Source organism: Pristis pectinata, chromosome 3 (genome assembly GCF_009764475.1).
Source record: "Pristis pectinata isolate sPriPec2 chromosome 3, sPriPec2.1.pri, whole genome shotgun sequence".
In the NCBI taxonomy this organism is placed as follows: Eukaryota; Metazoa; Chordata; class Chondrichthyes; order Rhinopristiformes; family Pristidae; genus Pristis; species Pristis pectinata.
The window spans coordinates 139,435,548-139,461,191 of record NC_067407.1 but is presented as its reverse complement, the minus strand read 5'-3'; the positions used below and the strand labels follow the sequence as shown (position 1 = coordinate 139,461,191).

Genomic DNA, 25,644 nt, shown 5'->3' with positions numbered 1-25,644 from the left:
CCCTTCAGCCCACCATGTCTGCACCGACCATGAAGCCAATCTAACTAATCCCCTTCCTACATAGTCCATATCCGTCCATTCCCTGCCTGTTTATCTGTCTGTCTAAATGTCTCACAAACGTTGCTATTGTATCTGCTTCCACCAACTCCCCTGGCAGCACGTTCCAAGCACCCAGCCCTCTCCATGTGAAAAAACTTGCCTCTTTTAAACATTCCGTCTCTCACCTTAAACCTATGCCCTCTGGTATTTAACATTTCCACCCCGGGAAAAGGACTCTGACTTTCCACAATTGGGTTGTTTTCTCTGGAGCGTCAGAGGCTGAGGGGAGACCTGATAGAAGTTTATAAAATTATGAGAGGCATAGATGGGGTAGACCGTCAGAATCTTTTTCCCAGGGTAGAAATGTTGAATACTGGAGGACGTAGGTCAGAGGTGAAGGGGGAATGCTTCAAGGTAATGTGCGGGGCAAGTTTTTATCCCCCACAGGGAGTGGTTGGTGCCTGGAACGGGCTGCCAGGGGTGGTGATGGTGGAGGAAGGTATGACAGAGGTGTTTAAGAGGCTTTTAGATAGACGCATGGATATACAGAGGGATATGGGTCATGTGCAGGCAGAAGGCATTTAGTTTAATTTGGCATCATGGTCGGCACAACATGGTGGGCCAAAGGGCCTGTTCCTGTGCTGTACTGTTCTATGTTCCATATACCCTATCTATGCCTCTCAATTTTATATACTTCTAGCTGAGACTGGGTAAGGTCGGCAGATTTGCCTCCTTGAAGGATAGCAATGAACCAGATGCTTTTGCTTTGAATAAAAATAACTCTAGGCTTCCATTCAGGGCACTAATCTTTTAATTTAAGACTTCAAGTAATTTCTTAATATTAAATCCCTCCTTCTCCCACAAGCTACTGTGATGGGATTTGAACCAATGCCTCTGGGTCAGTGAACCAGCCTTCTAGATGCTTGCCTAGTGACAACCATTTTGTGACCAAACATCTCAAAGATCACACCATGTTCTTTTTAAGAGCAGGGGGTCTTTCCCTGGTCATAGAGTCATGGAGTCATACAGCAGCGAAACAGGTCCTTCGGCCCAACTCGTCCATGCCGACTGTGTGGCCCAGCGAGCTAGTCCCAGCTGCCCGCTCATGGCCCATAGCCCTCTAAACCTCTCCTATCCATGGACTTAGTGTAAGACCACTTGGTGTAAGACCACTGTGCACAATCCCCTCACTGTAAGATCTCACTCTATAAATTTCCCTCACTGCTCTCTATAATTTCCCCTCGCTGAAAAATCCCCTTACTGTACAACCCCTCACTGTAAGACCACTCCACATACAATCCCCTCAGTGTAATACCACTCAGAGCAAGACCATTCCAGGTACAATCCCCTCACTGTACGACCAGTCACTGTAGCAAGATCCCACAGACAACATGGTGAGGATGGAGAGGCATTGTCTTCTGGCGAGGTTGGTTGAGGGATACACATTGGCCAGGACACTCAGTGTAAGGCCACGCATTGGTCTTAGTGCATTGGAAAAAGGTCCTTCGACCCCACGTCTATGCTGACCATGTTGCCCAATGAGCTAGTCCCACCTGCCCACACTTGGCCCATAGCCCTCTAAACCTCTCCTATCCATTGGCTCCATGTAAGACCACTTGGTGTAGGACCACTGTGTACATTCCCCTCACAATCCTCTCCTGCTGTCCTGGCCAATGTGTATCCCTCAAGCAACCTCGCCAGAAGACAATGCCTCTCCGTCCTCACCATGTTGTCTGTGGGATCTTGCTATGCACACACTGCAGTTTCTGTGAAGTCATGTGACTGGCAGCTTCCACTACCTCAGCCGTAAGACAGATGAGGCCGTACAGGCAAACCAATCCGAAGTTCACTCCTTCCTTCCCCTCCCCACCAACTCCCACCCATTCCCAGAACCAATTGGCTGGATATTAGGATCGTAAGTTGTTGAATCACATGACACAGGAGGAGACCACCCGGCCCATCGTAAATGTGTTGGCTATTTGAAAGTGTAATCCTATTCTCCCTGCTCACCCACAACCCTACACACTAGATAAGAGCTACAGGGAGGCAGTCACTTCTAAGCTGCTGGAAGCAGGTAGCTGGGTGACTGTCAGGAGAAGGACGGAGAATAGGCAGGTAATGCAGAGTACCCCTGTGGCCGTTCCCCTCAATAACAGGTATACTGCTTTGGATACTGTTGGAGGGGGACGACCTACCAGGGGAAAGCTGCAGTGACCAGGTCTGGCACTGAGCCTGGTCATGTGGCGCAGAAGGGAAGGGGGGAGAAGAGGAGGGCGGTAGTGATAGGGAATTCAATAGTAAGGGGGCAGACAGGAGATTCTGTGGAGGTGAAAGAGACTCCCGTGTGGTATGTTGCGTCCCTGGTGCCAGGGTCAGGGACGTCTTGGATTGAGGTCACAGCATTCTGAAGGGGGAGGCTGAACAGCCAGAGGTCATGGTACACATTGGTACCAATGACATAGGTAGGAAAAGAGATGAGGTCCTGAAGAGGGAATATGGGGAGTTAGGTAGGAAGCTGAAAGGCAGGACATCAAGGGTAGTAATCTCTGGACTGCTGCCTGTGCCAGGTGCCAGTGAGGGTAAGAATAGGACGATTTGGCAGATAGATGTGTGGCTGAGGAGTTGGTGCAGGGGGCAGGGTTTCAGATTTGTGGATCATTGGAATCTCTTCTGGGGAAGGTATAACCTGTATAAAAGGGATGGGTTACATCTGAACTGGAGGGGGACCAATATTCTTGCGGGCATGTTTGCTAGAACTGTTTGGGAGGGTTTAACCTAGTTTGGCAGGGGGATGGGAACCAGAGTGATAGTTCAGAGGTTGGTGCATTTAGTGTCCAAGTAGATGCACAGTGTAGAAAGACTGAGGAAGGATAGGCATTTGAAAGAGCAAAATTGCAGTCAGTTGGATGGGCTGAAGTGTGTCTACTTTAATGCAAGAAGTATCAGGGACAAGGCTAATGAACTTAGAGTGTGGGTAAGTACGTGGAACTATGACGTGGTGGCCATTACAGAGACTTGGCTGTCGCATGGGCAGGAATGGCTGCTGGATATTCCGGGGTTTAGATATTCAAGAGGGATGGGGCAAGGTAAAAGAGGTGTGGGAGTGGCTTTGCTGACCAGGGACAGTGTTACAGCTGTAGAAAGGGAGGATGTCCTGGAGGAATCATCCACTGAGTCAGTGTGGATGGAAGTCAGAAACAGGAAATGAGCGATCACTCTATTGGGAGTATTCTACAGATCTCCTGATAGCAGCAGAGATGCTGAAGAGCAGATCGGGAGGCAGATTTTGGAGAGGTGCAAAAATAACAGGGTTGTAGTCATGGGTGATTTCAACTTCCCTAATATTGATTGGCACCTCCTTAGTGTAAAGGAGATAGATGGGGCAGAGCTTGTTCTGTGTGGACAGGAAGGATTCCTGACGCAGTATGTTGACGGGCCGACTAGAGGAGAGGCAGTTGTGGACCTGGTACTGGGCAATGAGCCTGATCAGATTTCAGACCTCTTGGTGGGAGAGCATTTTGGTGATAGTGACCATAACTCCTTGACCTTTACTATAGCCTTGGAGAGGGATAGGAGCAGATGATATGGGAAAGTATTTAACTGGGGGAAGGGGAGTTATGATGCTATTAGGCAGGAACTTGGGAGTGTAAATTGGGAACAAATGTTCTTGGGGGAAGTGCACAGTGGAAATGAGGAGATTGTTTAAGGAATACTTGCATGGGGTTCAGGATAGGTTTGTCCCATTGAGGTGGTAGAGTGAAGGAAACATGGTTGACAAGAGAAATAGAATATCTTGTCAAGAGGAAGAAAGAAGCTTACCTGAGGTTTAGAAAGCATGGATCAGACAGGGCTCTGGAGAGTTACAAGGTAGCCAGAAGGGAGCTTAAAAATGGACTTAGGAGAGCTAGAAGGGGGGGCATGAGAAGGTCTTGGTGAGTAGGATTAAGGAAAACCCCAAGCTGTTCTACACGTATTTGAAGAATAGGATGATGACTAGAGTCAGGGTAGGACCCATCAGGGATAAAAGAGGAAACATGTGCCTGGAGTCGGAAGAGGTAGGGGAGGTCCTTAATGAATACTTTGCTTCAGTATTCACCAGTGAGATAGACCTTGACATTTGTGAGGATGGTGTACAACAGGGCATGTCGACGTGAGGAAAGGGGATATGCTGGAACTTTTGAAAAACATTGCCATAGATAAGTCATCAGGGCCTGACGGGGTATATCCAAGGTTATTACGTGAAGCGAGGGAAGAGATTGCTGCGCCTTTGGCAATGATCTTTGTGTCCTCACTGGCCACAGGAGTAGTGCCAGATGATTGGAGGGTGGCAAATGTTCCTTTCAACAAAGAAAGGGAGTAGGGATAACCCTGGGAATTACAGACCAGTGAGTCTTATTTTAGTGGTGGGCAAATTACTGGAGAAGATTCTTAGAAACAGGATTCATGGGCATTTGGAGGAACACAGGCTGATTAGGGACAGTCAGCATGGCTTTGTGAAGGGCAGGTCATGCCACACGAGCCTGACTGACGATGTGACAAAGCACATTGATGAAGGTAGAGCAGTGGATGTGGTGTATATGGACTTTAGTAAGGTGTTTGACAAGGTTCCTCACGGAAGGCTTATTCAGAAGGTCAGGAGGCATGGGATCCAGGGAAACTTGGCTGTGTGGATTCAGAATTGGCTCGTCCATAGAAGACAGAGGGTGGTGGTAGATGGAGTGTATTCTGCCTGGAGGTCGGTGACCAGTGGTGTTCCACGGGGATCTGTTCTGGGACCCCTGCTTGTTGTGATTTTTATAAATGACTTGGATGAGGATGTGGAAGGGTGGGTTAGTAAGTTTGCTGATGACAAAGGTTGATTGTGTGGTGGATAGTGTAGAAGGTTGCTGTAGGTTACAACCGGACATTGATAGGATGCAGAGCTGGGCTGAGAAGTGGCAGATGATTTCAACCCAGAAAAGTGTGAAGTGATACACTTTGGAAGATCAAATTTGAAGGCAGAATACAAGGTTAATTGCAGGACTCTTAGCAATGTGGAGGAACAGAGGGATCTTGGGGTCAATGTCTTTTGATCCCTCAAGGTTGCCGTGCAGGTTGATTGGGTTGTTAAGAAGACGTATGGTGTTTTGGCCTTCATTAGTCAGGGTATTAAGTTCAAGAGCCACGAGGTAATGTTGCAGCTCTATAAAGCTCTGGTTAGACTACACTTGGAGTATTGCGTTCAGTTCTGGTTGCTTCATTATAGGAAGGATGTGGAAGCTTTAGAGAGGGAGCAGAGGAGATTTACAGGATGCTGCCTGGATTGGAGAGCATGTCTTATGAGGATAGGTTGAGCGAGCTAGGGCTTTTCTCTTCGGAGAAAAGGAGGATGAGAGGTGACCTGACAGAGGTGTACAAGATGATAAGAGGCATAGATCGAGTGGGCAGTCAGAGACTTTTTCCCAGGGTGGAAATGGCTAACACGAGGGGGCATAATTTTAAAGTGAATGGAGGAAGGTATAGGGGGGATATCAGAGGTATGTTTTTTTTTTACACAGAGAGTGGTGGTTGTGTGGAACGCACTGCCGGCAGAGGTTGTGGGGGCAGATACATTAGGGACATTTAAGAGACTCTCAGATAGGCACATGAATGATAGAGAAATGGAGGGCTGTGTGGGAGGAAAGGGATAAATCTTTGAGCAGGATAACATGTTGGCACAACATCGTGGGCCAAAGGGCCTGTACCGTGCTGTAATGTTCTATGTTTAGGGATTTACCCAGCTCTGCTGCTGTTTGCACTATCCCTCATACAGCAGGTTCCAGATCGCATCAGTTCACCTCAGGACAAGTTCTCTTCTGCTCCTCTGGTTTTCCTGTTCAGTAACTTACATCTGTTTACCAACTATCCAACCAACAGTTTCTGCTTAGTCAAGAAACAAACTGCTGGGGGATCTCAACGGGTCAGGCAGCATCAGAGGGGACAGAGGAACTGTTGACATTTCGGGTTAAGACCCTTTATCTGGACTGATTGAAGGGTCTCAGCCCAAAACGCCGACTGTCCATTTCCCTCCACAGATGCTGCCTGACCCGTTGAGTTCCTCTGGCAGCTCGTTTGATGCTCCTGATTTCAGCATCTGCAGCCCCTGGGGTCTCCAGTTTCTGCTTAATCACTCCATTAAAACCCTTCAAAATCGTGAATATCCCAATAGAATCCACCTTAACCTTCTGCATTGTAAGGAGGACAAATCCAGCTTCTCCAGCCTCTTCATAGAACTGTTCTTCCTGAGCCGAGGAATGATTCCAATAAATATACCCTACATACGGAGCCCCTTTCTAAAATGTGACAACCAGGACTGGACCATATTCTAGCCATGCCCAAGTCAATTTTATAAAGTTTGCTCTTCACTTCTATAGCTTTAGAATCATTGAACAATAAAGCACAGATACAGGCCCTTCGGCCCAACCAGTCCATGCCGACCATGGTGCCCACCCAGCTAGTCCCAATTTCCTGTGTTCGGCTCATATCCCTCTGAGCCACGTCCTTCCATGTACGTATCCTAGTACTTCTTAAATTGTACCTGATTCAACCACTTCCTCTGGCAGCTTGTTCCATAGACTCACCACCCTCTGCGTGAAAAGTTGCCCCTCAGGTCCCTTTTAAATCTTTCCCCTCTCACCCTAAACCTATGCCTCTTTGTTTTGGTCTCCCTTACCCTGTGGAAAAGACTGTTACCATCCACCATATCTGTGCCTCTCATAATTTTAAACACTTGTATAAGGTCACACCTCATTCTCCTATGTCCCAAGGAATAAAGGCCTAGCCTGGCCAACCTCTCCCTATAACTCAGGCCCTCTCGTCCTGGCAACATCCTCTTAAATCTCCTCTGCACTCTTTCCAGTTTAACCACGTCTTTCCTATAACAGGTGACCAGAACTGTACACAGTACAGCCTCTTGTACTCTATGCCTCTGCTTCTAAAACTCAGAATATCATTGAGTTACAGAGTCATACATCACAGAAACAGGCCCTTTGGCCATGTATACTATACTGAAGTGCCCATCTATACTAAATGTATGTGGACTTTTTCCAACAACCTCTTAATTTGATTCATATACATGAACCTGCCTTAAAAAAAGAAATAAAACTTCTAAAGAGGAATAGCTGAATGAAAGTCTTACCTTAACCAGAATGTGCTTGGTGACAGCATCAAGTGCAACTGCAGTTGTGGCTTTCACTGTGACAGGAACCTTGCCGAGAGCCTTTGGAGTGACAGGGAAGTAAAACAGACGGGCCTCCTGACTCTTCACGGAGCCGCTCTGGCTGTTTGGTACCACGTCCTCACTCGGCACAGCAGTGAAGTCAAAGGAGTTGCCCAGCTCCACCGCCACTTGAACCTGAGCAGTTAAAATAAAAGCCACCTTTATCCAGCCATCAGCATTTCATCTCCCAATCTACTTCATTTTCCAATAAAGTAAACTCAAGTTCGCAAATCACCCAGGGCTGAGTGTTCAGTCAAAGTCTTTCAGTCACTGTTCCTGTAACCTGAGCACTTGGCCGCAGGAAGATTGGATTAAAGGGAGGATCAAGCATAGGGAGATCCTATATCTGGGCCCTGAACGGTGTAGAGAGCGGGAATGTTGTTCATCTATCCTGTCATAGAGAGGGGAATGTATTGACAAGCATCACTGAGGATACTTCTATTTACATCCACACAAAGCACACTCTTGACCTTGCACCTTATTGCACTGCACTTTCTCTGTAGCTGTGGCACTTTACTCTGTGCTGTTATTGTTTTTACCTGTACTACATCAATGCATTCTGTACTAACTCAATGTAGCTGCACTGTGTAATGAATTGACCTGTACGATCAGTATGCAAGACAAGTTTTTCACTGTACCTCAGTACAAGTGACAATAATAAACCAACACAATCTACCTCATCATGACCTTGCACCTTATTGTCTGCCTGCACTGCACTTTCCCTGTAACTGTAACACTTTATTCTGCATTCTGTTATTGCTTTTCCCTTGTACTACCTCAATGCACTGTGTAATGGAATGATCAGACACAGTAGTGTAGCGGTTAGTGTAACACTATTACAGCGCCAGCGACCCGGGTTCAATTCCCGCCACTGTCTGTAAGGAGTTTGTACATCCTCCCTGTGTTTGCATGGGTTTCCTCCAGGTGCTCCGGTTTCCTCCCACATTCCGAAGACATATGGGTTAGGAAGTTGTGGGCATGCTATTTTGGCGCTGGAAGCGTAGCGACACTTGCGGGCTGCCCCCAGAACACTCTATGCAAAAGATGCATTTCACTGCGTGTTTCGATGTACATGTGACTAATGAAGAAATCTTACTTTATCTTACCTGTATGAACAGCAAGCAAAGCAAAGTTTTTCACTGTAGCTTGGTACATGCGACAATAATAAACCAATTTACCAACTTATCCAGCTGGGAAAGGATTCAGCACTAGCCTCCTCTGCGTTCTCATCACTGTGGCGACATTTTGGAGGGTTTAAATAGGTTGGCAGGGGGATGGGAACGAGAGCATTCGGTCAGATGATGGAGCAGTTGGTGTAAAGGTAGAAATGACGTGTGGAGAGACTGCGAGGAAGGATCAGCAGGGGACAGGGCATAAATATAGTCAATTGGATGGGATGAAATGTGTTTACTTTAATGCGAGAAGTATTAAGGATAAGGGTGATGAACTTAGAGCAGGGATCAGTACATGGATTTATGATGCTGTGGCCATTACAGAGACTTGGCTGTCATAAGGGCAGGAATGGCTGCTGTATGTTCTGGGGTTTAGATGTTTCAAAAGGGATAGGGAGGGAGGTAAAAGAGGTGGGGGAGTGGCTTTGCTGATCACGGATAGTATCACAGCTGCAGAAAGGGAGGACATCGTGGAGAGATCATCCACTGAGTCAGTGTGGGTGAAATTTGAAAACAAAAAGGGAGCAATCACTCTATTGGGACCCCCCAGTAGCAGCAGAGATGCTGAGGAGCAGATCGGGAGGCAGATTTTGGAGAGGTGCAAAAACAACAGGGTTGTTGTCATGAGTGGTTTCAACTTCCCTAATATTGATCGGCACCTCCTTAGTGTAAAGGGGATAGATGGGGCAGAGTTTGTTTGGTGTGTCCAGGAAGGATTCCTTCCACCGTATGTGGACAGGTCGACTGGAGGAGATGCCATACTGGATCCAGTACTAGGCAATGATCCTTGTCAGGTGACAGACCTCTCGGTGGGTGAGCATTTCAGCGGTAGTGACCACAACATCCTGACATTTAGTGTAGCCATGGACAAGGATGGGAGCAGTCGATATGGGAAAGTTTTTAATTGAGGGAGGGCTAATTATGATGCTGTTAGGCAGGAACTTGGGAGCATAAATTGGGAACAGATGTTCTCAGGGAAATGTACAGCAGAAATGTGGAGGTTGTTTAGAGAACACTTTCATGGGGTTTTAGATAGGTTTGCCCCACTGAGATGGGGAAAGGATGGTAGGGTGAAGGAAACATGGTTGACAAGAGATATAGAACATTTAGTCAAGACGAAGAAGGAAATGTACTTAAGGTTTAGGAAGCATAAATCAGAGAAGGCTCTTTAGAGTTATAAGGTAGCCTGGTAGGAGCTTAAGAAGGGATTAAAGTAAACCCCAAGATGTTCAACACGTACGTGAAGAACAGGAAGATGACTAGGGTGAGGGTAGGATAACTCAGGAATTATAGGGAAACGTGCCTGGAGGCAGAGGAGGTAGAGGAGGTCCTTAATGAATACTTTGCTTCAGTGTTCACCAGGGAGAGGGACATGTGAAGTCAGTGTAGAACAGGGTAAGGTAGGCACGGTAGTGTAGCGGTTAGCGTAATGCTATTACAGCGGCAGTGACCCAGGTTCAATTCCGTCCACTGTCTGTAAGGAGTTTGTACGCTTTCCCCGTGTCTGCGTGGGTTTCCTCTGGGTGCTCCGGTTTCTTCCCACGTTCCAAAGACGTACAAGTTAGGAAGTTGTGGGCGTGCTATGTTGGTGCCAGAAGCGTGGCGACACTTGCAGGCTGCCCCCGGAACACTCTATGCAAAGATACATTTCACTGTGTGTTTCAATGTACATGTGACTAATAAAGATATCTAAAGATATCTGGAGCATGTCGAGGTTAAGAAAGACGTAGTGTTGGAGTTTCTGAAAAACATTAGGATGGATAAGTTCCCAGGGCCAGATGGGATACATCCCAGGTTCCTACAGGAAGTGAGGGAAGAGATTGCTGGCGTATTGATGATTGATCTTTGCGTTACTCCTGGCCACAGGAGTGGTACCAGGGGTTTGGAGGGTGGCAAATGTCGTTCCATTGTTCAAGAAAGGTAATAGAGATAATCCTGGGAATTATAGACCAGTGAGTCTTACATCAGTGGTGGGCAAATTATTGGAGAGGATTCTTAGGGAGAAGATCTACAAGCATTTGGAGAAGCATAGTCTCTTTAGGGATAGTCAACATGGCTTTGTGAGGGGCAGGTCATGCCTCATGAGCCTAATTGTGTTTTTTGAGGAGGTGATGAAGGTAGATCGATCGATGTGGTGTATCTGGACTTTAGTAAGGCTTTGACAAGGTTCCTGATGGTAGGCTCATCCAGAAAGTCATGAGACGTGGGATCCATGGAAACTTGGCTACATGAATTTGGAATTGGCTAGCCCACAGAAGGCAGAGGGTGGTAGTAGATGGAACATATTCTGCCTGGAGGTCGGTGACCAGTGGTGTTCTGCAGGGATCTGTTCTGGGACCCCTGCTCTTTGTGACTTTTATAACTTGGATGAGGATGTGGAAGGGTGAGATAGTAAGTTTGCAGATGACACAAAGATTGGTGGTGTGGTAGTGCAGAAGGTTGTCTTAGATTACAATGGAATATAGATAGGATGCAGAGCTGTGCAGGTGGGACTAGCTTGGATGGGCATCTCGGTTGGTATGAAACAGTTGGGCCGAAGGGCCTGTTTCCATGCTGTATGACTCTATGACTCTCTGTGGTAAGTCCAGTCCATCACCTTCCCACCAACCACCTCACTGTTTCAACTTTTCCAGTGTTAAGCACTGCCTATTCACCACAAGTTTGTATTTGCTTCTTACAGAGACCCTTGGGCTCCTGACCTTTGCTAACTCCCACTGGATATGGGCTTCACAGGTAAGGTCAACTTTCACTGGATTGAATAGCCCAAACAGGTCACTGAAGAGTCACATTGCAAGTCCGTCAGGATAAGAACATGCAAGGGAACCAACAATCTGATAGTTATATGGTTACCAGTACTGAGACTAACATGTTATTCCCAGCTGTTGTGGTGAGATATGAACTAATGTCCCTTGATCATTTGGCCAGAAGGCTGAATTATTGGTCTGGGAACATAACCACAATGATAATATATACCTCCTGATTGTGACTGTACCATTTGTCTATTTCAAAACATGCACATTCTGCTCTATGGTTCCTTATGAATCAGGCGTGGTGGGCTACTTCTGGCCAGCACACCCTCAAGTTCCTGTTGATAACATGACATTCTGGACGGAAATGTTTTGTGTCCCATTAGACGTCTTTATGTTGTGTTTCCCAGACGACCTCCCTTGTGTAAGCTCCAGCCATCAGTATTCGTCGCCTATCACATCTCCCCTCAAACTCCCAAGTGAATAAAACCACGCAGGATTGGGAAAGCATGCAGAATTCCCAAATTAACCCTGTGCGGACTGGGTAGAAATATCCAGAAAATCCTAGGGTAGTAAAAAGAAAAACAGAATGCAGAATAAAGTGTTACGGTTACAGAGAAAGTTCAGCGCAGGCAGACAATAAGGTGCAAGGGCCACGACGAGGTAGATTTGGAGACCAAGAGTTCATCTTTTAGCGTATGAGAGGTTAGGGTCCATTCAATAGTCTTATAACAGCGGGATAGAAGCTGTCCTTGAGCCTGGTGGTACGTGCTTTCAGGCTTTTGTATCTTCTGCCTGATGGGAAAGGGGAGAAGGGAGAATGTCCAGGGTGAGAGGGGTCTTTAATTTTGTTGGCTGCTTTCCCAAGGCAACAGGAAGTGTAGACAGAGTCCATGGAGGGGAGGCTGGTTTGTGTGAAGGACTGGGCTGTGTTCACAACTCTCTGCAATTTCTTGCGGTCTTGGGCAGAGCAGTTACTCTCCACTGTTCAGGGAGCAGACCTAGGATCTGTCTATGTTTGATCCTCCAGTTAATCCAATCTTTCTGCAGCCAAGGGGTCAGAGCACAGAACTCTGACTGAAAGGCTTTGACTGAATACTCAGTCAGAATGTAAGTCCAAATATACAAATGAAATAATGAACTCACCTTTTTCAGCTAGGTTGTTGAATCTATGCAAGTGACTGGAGAGGATGCACCAACCATTGCTGGCACAGAACTAAGGAACTATACGCCATTATGAATCAGAAGCAGGAGGGGGATTGTTCTGTTCTGCCATTCAATCATAACTCAGCTGAACTGCCTGCAACCTCTGTGTTCCCATCCACATCCAACAACCTTTCGCCCACTTGCTTACGAAGAGTCCATCCACTTTCACTGCCTTTTGAGGATGAGAATCTCTAAGACTCACAACCTTCTGAGAGAAAAGTTTTTTTCCTCTTCTTTGTCTTAAATGGCCAGCCCTTATTTTTGTGCAGTATCCCTTGGTTCTCGATTCTCCCACAAGAGGAAATCCCCTCTCCACATCCCCATCAAGGCCTCTCAGGTTTTTATATGTTTCAATCCAGTCAACTCTCACTCCTCCAACCTTCTGCAGGTATGAACTGTCCACTTCAGGGATTAGTCTCGTAAAACCTCTTTGAACTGTTTCTGACATGTGAGTCATGGAAACAGGCCCTTCGGTCCAACTCATCCATGCTGATCATGGTGTCTGTCCAATCTAGTCCCATTTGCCCACATTTGGCCCATCTCCCTCTAATCCTTTCCTACCCATGTACCCGTCTAAATATCTTTTAAATTGGTATTAGTATTGGTTTATTATTGTCACTTGTACCAAGGTACAGTGAAAAACTTGTCTTGCATACTGATCGTACAGGTCAATTCATTACACAGTGCAGTTACATTGAGTTAGTACAGAGTGCATTGATGTAGTACAGGTAAAAACAATAACAGGACAGAGTAAGGTGTCATGTCAGAGTAAAGTATATGCTGTAATTGTTCTTGTCTCTACCACTTCCTCTGGCAGCTTGTTCCATCACCTTCTGTGTGAAAAACTTGCCCCTCAGGTCCCCGTTCAAATCTTTCCCCTCTTAACTTAAATCTACACCCTCTAGTTTTAGACTCCCTGACCCTGGACTGTGATCATCCACCTTAGCTCATGATTTTATAAACCTCTATAAGGTGAGCAACATTCCTTGAATGGCCATAGTTGTTCTGGGTACTTGTTGAGGCACAGCATGAAGTTAGCAATCCAATGCTGAGACAAAACAGTGTCAAAGTATTCTGAAGGAACATGAGGAGTGTGTTGGCTTCCAGAAAGCCCTAATCGTTTCAGCCCAGCGCCAACGCACTAATCCAGTGACATGCAGCCTGAAGCAGTAGGTGACATTACCTCCAGTGTCCGTTCCAGGTAATTGAAGATGTTCACTTCGAGGATTAGTTGCTCCCCTCTGGTCACAGAGTATGGGAGGTTTAATTCCAGAAAGAAAGACTTGAAGACCTCCAGCTGTTAATCAAAAAGAGCGGACATGTTGTTATCCACATTTAATTAAATCTTAGGTCACAAAGTTAATCGGAAAACCAGCCTGCAGTCTATTTCACCTTTGAACTTTAGTGCCCCAGTCTCTGGCTCTGTGCAGCCTTACACTGTGGAATGTATGAAGGTATGAATTAGGCTCCTCATGCTGACTCTGCTGTTCAATGAGATACGATTTTAACCTCACATGCACATTCCTGACTAACTCCAATAACCTTTCGTTCACTTTCTTAACTAACAATTAACAGAAAGCTTTTGCAGGATGCATGCATGTGCATGTGTTATCTTTGTGTGTGTGTATATATGTGTGTGTGTGTGTGTGTGTGTTTGTCAGTGTGTATGCATGTGTTTCTGTGTGTGCGTGCTTTTGTGTGTGTGTCTGCATGTGTTTGTGTGTGTGTGTGTGTGTGTGTGTGTGTGTGTATAATCCAAGACACAATGAACACAGCAGTGGGTTTCCCTCTGATCTCTTGGCATTAAGTAATACAACAGAGCAAAGATCAATTAATAATACAGCATTTAAAGAATCTGCAGAGGATTACTTTTGACAGATAGATCACACTTACAAACAGGAAAATGCAACAGCCAATTTACAGTCAGGAAGATCCCATAGCCCCAAAGAAAGAGTCTAACTCAGTGATGTTGGTTGAGCAAAAGAATGTTGGCCAGAAACCAATTTATCCTGCATGAGGACGAAAGATCCTGGGATAAGGCCTTTGCTGACAGACAGCACCTTCGACGGTGTGTGCTCCCTGAGTACTGAACTTAGTAGTAGCCCAGGTTTCTGTCTCTACTTCCAACCCCTCCCATACCTGCTTATTTCCCCCTCTCACCTGGACTCACCTATCACCCGCCAGCTCATGCTCCTCCCCCTCCCCCGACCTTCTTATTCTGGCCTCTGCCCTCTTCCTTTCTGGTCCTGATGAAGGGTCTCAACCCGAAACGTTGACTGCTCATTTCCCTCCATAGATGCTGTCTGACCTGCTGAGTTCCTCCAGTTTTTTGTGAGAATTTTCAGCATCTGCAGTGTTTCCAGTGTTTCTGTCTGGTGTCCACTTACCCAGGGTTCTATGATTTCCACATTGGGGGGTGAAACAGCAGAGGCCAGAACAATGAACCCAAGGAGTGGCCAAGGCAGCTGAGCTCCACAGTGTGTCCCTTCAGACCAATCTGCTGTCACCAGTTCTTTGGTCCAACTGATAAACTGTCCCCACAGCCAGGCTGCAATCCTCTCTCTGAGTATTGATCCGACTCCCCAGAACTCCCGATGTGCAGCAGGAGGATAAGCAGTTGTCAATGATCCAGAGGCGGACTGAGGGAGATCAGTACTGAGGGAGATCAGCACTGAGGGAGATCGGTACTGAGGGAGACTGGTACTGAGGGTGATCAGTACCGAGGGAGATCGGTACTTGAGGGAGATCGGTACTGAGGGAGATCGGCACTGAGGGAGATCGGCACTGAGGGAGAGCCGTACTGAGGTAGATCGGTACCAAGGGAGATCGGCGCTGAGGGAGACTGGTACTGAGGGTGATCAGTACCGAGGGAGATCGGTACTGAGGGAGATCGCACTGAGGGATATCGGTACTGAGGGAGATCGGTACTGAGGGAGGGCTGTACTGAGGTAGATTGGTACCAAAGGAAATTGGCACTGAGGGAGATCAGCACTGAGGGAGATCGGTACTGAGGGAGATCGGCACTGAGGGAGATCAGCACTGAGGGAGATCGGCACTGAGGGAGATCATCACTGGCAGTTGTCCTGTCCTCTGGGTGAGTTGTTGAACTCTCCCAGGCGATGACTCTATTTTGAAGCAGAGCAGAGGAATTCTCCATGTGTCCTGGGCCCAATATTTATCCCAAACTGGAATCACTGTAATCAGATTACCTCATCGTGTCCACGCTGCAATTTGTGGGAGCTTGCTGTGCATAGATTTGGCATATAACATAGAACAGTACAGGCCCTTCGGCCCACCATGTCTGTGCCGACCATGATGCCAGATGAAACTAATCCCATCTGCCTGAACATGGTCTTCATTACCTGCCTGTTCCTGTATCTGACTAAATGCCTCTTACACACCACTATCGTGTCTGCCCCCACCACCCCCCCCTGACTCCCATTCCAGGCACCCACCACTCTCTGGGTAAAAAATCTTCCTGCACACATCTTTCTTAAACTTTCCCCCTCTCACCTTAAAGCCATGCCCTCTAGTATTTGACACTTCTACCCTGGGAAAGAGAGTCACTCTACCCAATCTATGCTTCTCATCATTTTATAAACCTCTATCAGGTCTCCCCTCAGCCTCTGACGCTCCAGAGAAAACAACCTAAATTTGTCCAACCTCTCCTTATAGCTCATACCCTCTAATCCAGGCAGCATCCTGGTGAACCTCTTCTGCACCCTCTCCAAAGCCTCCACATCCTTCCTGTAACAGGGCGACCAGAACTACACACAATACTCCAAGTGCGGCCTAACCAAAGGTTCATACAGCTGCAACATGACTCCCTGACTCTTATACTTGATGTCCAGACTGATTAAGGCAAGCCTGGTGTACGCCCTCTTTACCACTCTATCAACTTGTGTTGGCCGCCACTTCTACATTGCAGCCGTCCACACTGTGGCTTTATTTAATTGGCTGCAAATTGCTTTGGGATACCCTGCAGCTTTGGAAGGAGTTGGAGAAATTGGTCACTCTTTAAGTTGTAACAATCCCTTCTCTGGCCTTCGAATTAGTACAGGTTTTTTTGATTTGGAGCAAGAAGGCTGGAGGGGAATGGCTAAGGATTCCTGGAACGAAGGCAGTTTTACTACTCGGGGTAAAAGAGAGGCAAGACTGCACAGGCGCGTCAGGAAGCCATAGAAAGGGTGAAGTAGATGAGAAGATTTACAAGGATGCTGCCTGGAATGTGGAGCATGCCTTATGAAAACAGGTTGAAGGAACTCAGCCTTTTCTCCTTGGAGCGACGGAGGATGAGAGGTGACCTGATAAAGGTGGATAAGAGGCATTGATCGTGTGGATAGTCAGAGGCTTTTCCCCAGGGCTGAAATAGTTGCCACAAGAGGACACAGGTTTAAGGTGCTGGGGTGTAGGTATAGAGGAGATGTCAGGGGTAAGTTTTTTACTCAGAGAGTGGTGAGTGTGTGGAATGGGCTGCCGGAGACGGTGGTGGAGGCGGATATGATAGGGTCTTTCAAGAGACTGTTGGATAGGTACATGGAGCTGAGTAAAATAGAGGGCTATGGGTAAGCCTAGTAATTTCTAGGGTAGGGACACGTTCGGCACAACTTTGTGGGCCGAAGGGCCTGAATTGTGCTGTAGGTTTTCTATGTTCTATGTTCTAGGTTATTACAGTTTCTTTGGCTGCTTCTGTGAGCTCAGTGGGTGGAGGAATGCAAGTCTGCACATATCATCAGTGACGGACGGTATAAATAATTTGATTAAAAAGTTTTGATGACAATCTTTGAGCATGAACGTTTTCCTCAATACCCTTGAGTCTGGAGCCATCTCGTGGCAATGTTTGGATATTACATCCCACCCGTCGGGAGAACCTTCAGGTAGACGTGCATTTAACGCACGGCTGATCAGACTGACCAAAATTCTATCCAATAGGTTATGAGAGACAATGGGATGTTGCTTTTGATTAAAGTGACCTTAAATAAAATCGTTCAAGAAGCTGAAAGAAGAAGAATAGGAAGGATGGCATTAAACTGGAAAGGGTGCAGAAAAGATTGACAAAGGTCTTTCTGGGACCGGAGGGCTTGAGTTATAAGGAGAGACTGGGGCTGTTTTCCCCGGAGTGTAGGAGGCTCAGGGGTGAACTTATCGAGGTTTGTAAAATCATGAGGGGTATGGATAAGGTGGACGGTCACAGTCTTTTCCCCAGGGTCAGGGTGTCTAAAACTCGAGGATGTAGATTTAAGGTGAGAGGGAAGAGATTTAAAGGGGACCTGAGGGGCAATTTTTCCACATGGAGGGTGGTGGGTATGTGGAACGAGCTGCCAGAGGAGGTGGTAGAGGCAGGTACAATTACAATGTTTGAAAGACATTTAGGCAGGCACATGGAGAGGAAAAGCTGAGAGGGATATTGGCCAAACGCAAGCAAATGGGACTAGCTTAGGAAGGCACCTTGGTCAGCACAGACTTTGGTCTGAAGGGCCTGTTTCCGTGCTGTATGTCTACGATTCTATGACTAAGTGTCATTTTCTGTCCCAAACAAAATTTATTCAAGGACACAATTTACATAGAACCATAGAACCATAGCACAATACAGCACAATACAGGCCCTTCGGCCCACCATGTTGTGCTGACCTTTAAACCTCGCTTAAGACTATCTAACCCCTTCCTCCCACATATCCCCCATTTTAAGTTCCTCCATATGCTTAACAATCTCTTGAACTTGACCAATGTACTTGCCTCCACCACCGCCCCAGGCAGCGCATTCCATGCCCCAACCACTCTCTGGGTATAAAACCTTCCTCTGATATCTCCCTTGAACTTCCCACCCATTACTTTAAAGCCATGCCCTCTTGTATTGAGCATTGGTGCCCTGGGAAAGAGGCGCTGGCTGTCTACTCTACCTATTCCTCTTACATGATCTGTTTGTTCCATGAAGATTTTGTGTACTGATTGTGAGGAAGGAATAATTCCTCCAGTTGCCAATAAGTTCGGACCTCTTTCCCTTCAGTGGAAGTTGATGGCACAGCTGTAACTGGACTAACTGTGCTGGGGTGCTCAACCTTAGCTAGAATAAAGAAGGCCCTGGGAAGGACAAGCAAAAAGGGACGGGGTTGTATCGATCAATTGTCACAGGGGGTGATTCATTCATAGGGTTTAGGGGCAATCCTGGGAAGTCTGCAAAGAAACTTCGGACAGACAAAGGTAGGGGAAGGAACATAGACACTGTCTATCTGGACTTTAGTAAGGCATTTGACAAGGTCCCGCATCGTAGGCTGGTCCAGAAGGTTAAGGCACACGGGATCCAAAGAGAGTTGGCTAAATGGATCCAAAACTGGCTTGGTGATAGTGGTGGGGAATGGTGGAAGGATGCTTTTCTGATAGGTGGTCTGCAGCTGGTGGTGTACCACAGGGATCAGTGCTGGGACTCCTGTTGTTTGCGATATATATTAACGGCTTGGGTGTGAATGTAGGAGATATGACTAGTAAGTTTGCAGACGACACAAAAGTTGGTGGTGTTGTGGATAGTGAAGAAGGTTGTAAGGGTACATGAGGATTAGATCCGATGGAACGTTGGCAGATGGAATTTAATCTGAACAAGTGCAAGGTGATGTACTTTGGGAAGTCAAATAGGGGTGGGACATATACAGTAAGGTGTGAAGGAATGTTGATACACAGAGGAACTCGGGGTCCAAGTCCATAGTTCCCTGAAAGTTGCAACACAGGCGGATAGGGTGGTGAAGAAGGCTTATGGCATGCTTGCCTTCATAGGTTGGGGCATTGAGTATACAAGTTGGGACATTATATTGTAACTTTACAAAACACTTGTTCTCCACATTGGAGTATTATGTTCAGTTCTGGTGGCCACACTATAGGAAGGATGTGGTTGCACTGGAGAGAGTGCAGAGGAGATTCGCCAGGATGTTGTCTGGATTGTCGGACATTAGTCATGGGGAGAGATTGGACAGGCTGGGTCTGTTTTCCCTGGAGCAAAGGAGGCTGAGGGGTGACCTGAGAGAGGTATGTAAAATTACAAGAGGCACAGATGGGGTAGATAGCCAGAATCTTGTTCCACTGGTGGGAATACCAAAAACTCTAGGGCATATGTTTAAGGTGAGAGGTAGAAGTTTCAAAGGCAATCTGAGGGGGCAAGTTTTTTTTATAAGAGAATGGTTGAAATCTGGAACATGCTGCCAGGGGAGGTAGTAGAATCAGATGCAATCACTCTGTTGAAGAGACATTTAGACAGACACTTAAATAGGCAAGGCATAGAAGGGTATGATCCTAATGCAGGTAAATGGGATTAATGTAGAAAGGCAAAAAGGTCGGCATGGACATGATGGGCTGAAGGGCCTGTTTCTGTGCTGTACAACTCAATGGCTCTATGCCTTTCAAAAGTGATGAGGGTTTCTCCCCCTACCATACTTCCTGGCAGTGCAATAGAATTATAGAATCATACAGCATGGAACCAGGCTATTCGGCCCCACTCGTCCATGCTGACCAGTGGGCACCCTTCCATATTAATCCCATCGTCCAGCAGGTCCATAGCACTTCCACATCCAGGTGATTCAAGTGCACATCGAAGTACTTCTTAAATGCTGTCAGTGACCCAGCTTCAACCTCTCTCTCAGGCAGTGCATTCCAGGTACTCCCGACCCTCTGGGTGAAGAAGGTTAAATCTTAATTTAACCTTTAGAGGGGATTTAAATCTTAAATTTAAGGTAAGGGGAAAGATTTAGAGGGGATTTAAATCCCCTCTAAATCTTTCCCCTTACCTTAAACCTATAGTTTTATCTACCTCTGATAGGGGAAACGTTTCCTGCAGTCTACCCTATCTATATGTAATTTTATATACCTCAATCATGTCCCCTCTGGGAGAACAGACCCAGCCTCTCCAGTCCCTCCTCATAACTGAACTGCTCCATCCCAGGCAACGTTCTGGTGAATCTCCTCTGCGCCCTCTCCAGCGTTATCACATCCTTCCTGTGCCTTGGTGACCAGAACTGCAAGCAGTGTTTTCCGGACTCTAGATGAAAGTTTTTCATCATTTCCCCCTAAATCCTTCTTCTGGTGTGTTAAATCTACACCACCTGGCTCCTTCCTGTTTACTTGCCACCTGGTTCTCAAAGGACAGGGCTCCTTCCTGTTTACTCTACCTAAGCCCTTCATAAATCAATAAAGTCTCCCCTCGCCCTCTGCTGTTTTGAAGGAACCTTCCCTCTCAGGCACATGTTTCAGCCCTGAAAACATCTCCTCTGCATCGCTCCAGCACAATCACATTTCTCCTGTACTGTGGTGACCAGAACTGTACACAGCACTCAAGTCGCACTCTGACTAGTTTTGTACACCATTCCAGCACAACCTCACTGCTCTTATACTCAATGTCTCAGTCAATAAAGGAAAGCATCCAGCAAGCTTTTAAACACCTTATTGACCTATCCTGCTACCTTTAACCACCCATGGACATACACCGCAAGATCCCTCTGTTCTTCTATAGAACTCTGGTTAGGCTGCCTTTAGAGTATTGCATGCAATTCTGGTCACCTCACTACAGGAAGCATGGCAAGGCTTTAGAGAGGGTGCAGAGGAGGTTTACTAGGATGCTGCCTGGATTAGAGGGCATGTGCTATCAGGAAAGGCTGGACAAACTTGGGCTCTTTTCTCTGGAGCGGTGGAGGCTGAGGGGTGATCTGTTGGAGGTGTATAAAATTATGAGGGGCATAGATAGGGTGGACAAGCAATATCTTTTTCCCATTATTCAGCGATCCAATACCAGAGGGCATGCATTTAAGGCGAGAGGGGGTAGGTTCAGAACGGATATAAGGGGCAAATTTTTTACTAAGAGAGTGGTGGATGCCTGGAATGCGTTGCCTGATAGGGTGGTGGAGGCAAATTCACTGGGGGCTTTTAAGAGGGGCTTGGATGGGCACATGAATGAGAGGAAAATGGAGGGATGTGGGCATTCTGTAGGTAGGAGGGAATAGCCATGTCGGCACAACATTGTGGGCCAAAGGGCCTGTTCTGTGCTGTACTGTTCTGTGTTCTATGTTCTACACCACCTAATGTCTTCCCACTTACTGTACAATCCCTTGACTTGACACCCCACCCGAAAATACATCTCCGCACTCTTCCCCACAGCACCAGCAGGGTGTGAATTTCAGTGATTAGATCCACGAAGGGGGCGGTGACTTAATGGCGATTCAGGATGGTGTACGACTGAAGGTGGTGGTGTTTCCAAGCACCTGCTGCCCTTGTCAAGGATGCCTGCCACCCTGGCCATTCCTTTTTCTCTCTTCTACCTTCCAGGAGAAGATACGGGAGCTCGAAAGCCCGTGTGTCCAGACAAGAACAGCTTCTTCCCCTTTGCTGTCAGACTCCTGAACCAACCACCTCTTTCACACCTCCTACCTGGTGGGGCTGCCGTGTTCTCAGTCTCTTAATTCTACCTCTTCCGTTATTATCAAGTTAGCATTTCTTTTTGCACTACTTCAGATTGCACTACAGTTGCTTTGCACTCATCGCTGTATTTATGATTACCGTGTACACTGTTATCTCTGAGAACTTCACGCGAACAAGGAATTTCATGGCGTGCTGGTGTATCTGACAGTAAACTAATCTGATCTAATATGATAGCTGTGTACCTTCCACTGGAATTCATCAAAGCTCCTTCTTAAAGACCAAGCAAAGAGACTGTTCGCCCACCTCAGCACTCAGGAACACTTACCGGAGTATTTGTACTCTCTGCAGAAAGAAAGGGGCCGTACTGTCAAAAGTTTTAAGATCCTCCTTAATCTGACAAATTTGTCGCCACCACAGAAAGCATCCTATTCAGATGTATCATGGCTTGGTACGGCAACTGCTCTGCCCAGGACCACGGGAAACCGCACAGAGTTGTGGACACAGCCAAGTCTGTCACGAAAACCAGCCTCCCCTCCATTGACTCCGTCTACACTTCACAAGATCACAAGACAAGGGAGCAGAAGCAGGCCATTCAGCCCATCGAGTCTGCTGCCTCGGGAGAGCATCCAACATAATCAAGGACCCCTCCCACCCCGGTCTTCCATCAGGCAGAAGATACAAAAGCTTGAGAATACATACCAGCAGGCTCAAGGACAGCATCTATAAGACACTTAAATGGACCTCCTTGATGCTAAAGATGAACTCTTGATCTCCCAGTCTACCTCGTTGTGTTCCTGATACTTTATATGTCTACCTGCACTGCACTTTCTCTGTAACTGTAACACCATATTCTGCATTCTGGTTCTACTTCCTTTTGTACTACCTTGCTGTACCTATGTATGGAATGATTTGTCTGGATGGCAAATTTTTCACTGTATCTCAGTATATGTGACAATAATAGACCAATTACCAATTACCTGTGGAAGATTGTGAAACACTCACTTGAGCAGGTACAGTAGCCAGCTGAAGGCCTTGGCTTTTGGAGATTGCAAAAGCATTGGCGGTCCAGGTGGTGAGGGAATCGGGGACAGTCCTCTGGATGCCGATCTCCGAGTTCAGACTAACCAAAAGAAAACAGTATTGGAATAACAGCCAATAACAGTCTATGAATGGAGAGCTCAGCATTGGATCTGTGTAGAACATAGACCCCATCCAACAAGATTTTAGATATTAAGTGAATCACAGGGTCTGGAGTAAGTTGAGGAATGTGGCATGACTCTGTTGAACAGTAGGGTAGGTCCCTGGTTCTATTTCTTATGTTATATTTAAATTCTTGAGGGTCTCAGACATTGCGGATTTGTACCTCTCCCCATTTTACCTCTCCTTAAACTGTGTGCCTTGATAACCTTCTCGAGAGTAAAATCAACATCTTCTTGAAACCTCTGCCTGTTCTCCGGTATCCAATGTTCTCCTGCAGATTTTCACCATAGCTTCGATGAAACAGGATGTCCTGATTTTGCTCTGGAACATCTAAGCCCACAAACTTGACTCAAGAAAGACAAGGGCAAGGGGTACGTGGGGGTTCCACCATCTTCAGGTTTCCCTGCAAGGCACGTGTCTTACTGACGTGGAAATTTAGTGTGAATCCTTCATTGTCACTGGGTCAATATTCCTTACCTAACAGCTTATGTGCCCCCCATTCCTCCCATAAGATATAGGAGCAGAGTTAGGCCATTTGGCCCAGTGAGTCTGCTCTGCCATTCAATCATGGCTGATTTTTTTTTTTCAATCCCATTCACCTGCCTTCTCCTCGTAACCCTTAACCCCCTTACCAATCAAAAACCTGTCAATCTCTGCCTTAAATTCACCCAATAACTTGGTCTCCACAGCCCTCTGTGGCAACAAATTCCACAGATTCACCACCCTCTGGCTGAAGAAATTCCTCCTCATCTCAGTTTTAAAGGGACGTCCCTTTATTCTGATGCTGTGCCCTTGGACTCTCCCACTGATGGAAACATCGTCTCCACGTCCACTCTATCCAAGCCTTTCGGTATCCGGTAGGTTTCAATGAGATTCCCCCCTGAACTCCATCGAGTACAGGCCCAGAGACATCAAACGTTCCTCATACGTTGAGCCATTCATTCCTGGGATCATTCTTGTGAACTTCCTCTGGACCGTCTTCAGGGCCAGCACATCCCTCCTGAGATACGGAGCCCAAAGCTGCTCACAATACTCCAAATGTGGTCTGACCAATGCGTTTTTAAACCTCAGCAGTATATCTCCCTCCTTGGATATAAACCTTCATATCTCCCCATGAGGCGATCCCTTTTATCTCCAGATTCCCTCTTGAAGCAAGTACATTCTCATTACTCTTGGTAAAGAAGCCCTTTCTGAATAATCAACTTGTATTTCTGGCGCCATGTCATTAGTTCTCCTGGATAAAATCAATATCTCCACATCCAGCCCAGCAGGACAGATCAACCCAATCTCTCCAGTCTTTCCCCCCACTTGATGAGGGAGCTGAAGATGGTTGGGCTTGGCACAGTGCCCTACAACAGCCAACAGCACCTTCCTTTGCATGAGGTGTAACCTCATCAGTAGGAATGTCCTCCCCTTGATAGCCAATGCTCAGCGCATCACGGAAACCAGCCTCCCCTCCATGGACTCCGTCTACACTTCTCGCTGCTTCGGTAAAGCAGCCAGCAAAATCAAAAACCCCACCCACCTTGGACATTCTCTCTTCTCCCCCCTCCCATCAGGCAGAAGGTACAAAAGCCTGAAAGCACGTATCATCAGACTCAAGAACAGCTTCTATCCCGCTGTTATAGGACTATTGAATAGTCCCCTAGCACAATAAAATGGACTCTTGATCTCACAATCTACCTCGTTATGGCCTTTGCACCTAATTATCTACCTGCACTGCACTTTCTCTGTAACTGTAACACTTTATTCTGTATTCTGTTATTGTTTTCCCTTGTACTACCTCAATGTACTGATGTGATGAGATGATCTGTATGGGTGGCATGGAATACAAAGTTCTTCACTGTACCTGGTACATGTGACAATAGTAAACTAATTTACCGATTTTACCAGGGCTCCTTGATGCCACACTCAGTCAAGTGCTGCCTTGGTGCGAAGGAAAACACACCGTCCTCGCGTCTGGAATTCAGCTCTTTGGTCCATGCTCAGACCAAGCCTATAATGAGCTCTGGAGCTAAGTAGTCCTGGCAAAACCAGATCTATACATTGGTAATTTGGTTATTGGTGAGTTTGTGCTGCTTCATAGTACTGTTGATGACAGCTTTCATCACCTTGCAGATAGAGTCATGGAGTCATACAGTCATACAGCATGGAAACAGGCCCTTCAGCTCAAATGGTCCATGCTGTCTGTTGCCCAGCGAGCTAGTCCCATCTGCCCGCGTTTGGCCGACAGCCCTCTAAACCTCTCCTATCCATGGAGTTATCTAGATGGCTTTTAAATGTTGCTAATGTGCCTGCCTCAACCACTATTTCTGGCAGCTCATTCCAAATATGCACCGCCCTTTGTGTGAAGAAGCTGCCCATGATGTCCCTTCTAAATCTCTCGCCTCTGATCTGAAATCTATGCCCTCTTGTTTTTAGCACCCCCTCCCTGGGAAAAAGACAGTGTTTTCACCCTGTATGCTCCCCATGATCTTATACACCTCTGTCAGGTCACCCCTCAATCTCCTACGTTCCAGGGAATAAAGTCCTAGTCTACACAACCTCTCCTTGTAACTCAGGCCCCCAAGTCCAGTCAACATCCTGGTAAATCTTTTCTGCACTCTTTCTAGTTTAATAACGTGCACCTGTCTACCTCAATGGTGCT

At 46.7% G+C, this 25,644-nt stretch overlaps 1 protein-coding gene across 3 annotated transcripts in view; it reads right to left on the bottom strand.

The window, feature by feature from the left end:
* The window catches only part of cd109 (CD109 molecule), a 159,180-nt gene that overhangs the window by 58,636 nt on the left and 74,900 nt on the right, over window positions 1-25,644 (bottom strand). For all 3 annotated transcript variants that reach the window (XM_052011714.1, XM_052011716.1, XM_052011715.1), the window contains 3 exons: window positions 22,800-22,917; window positions 13,585-13,698; window positions 7,196-7,411 (listed from right to left, as the gene is read on the bottom strand). In XM_052011714.1, coding sequence (XP_051867674.1) covers window positions 7,196-7,411; window positions 13,585-13,698; window positions 22,800-22,917 — 448 coding nt within the window. The remainder of the gene's footprint in view (window positions 1-7,195; window positions 7,412-13,584; window positions 13,699-22,799; window positions 22,918-25,644) is intronic.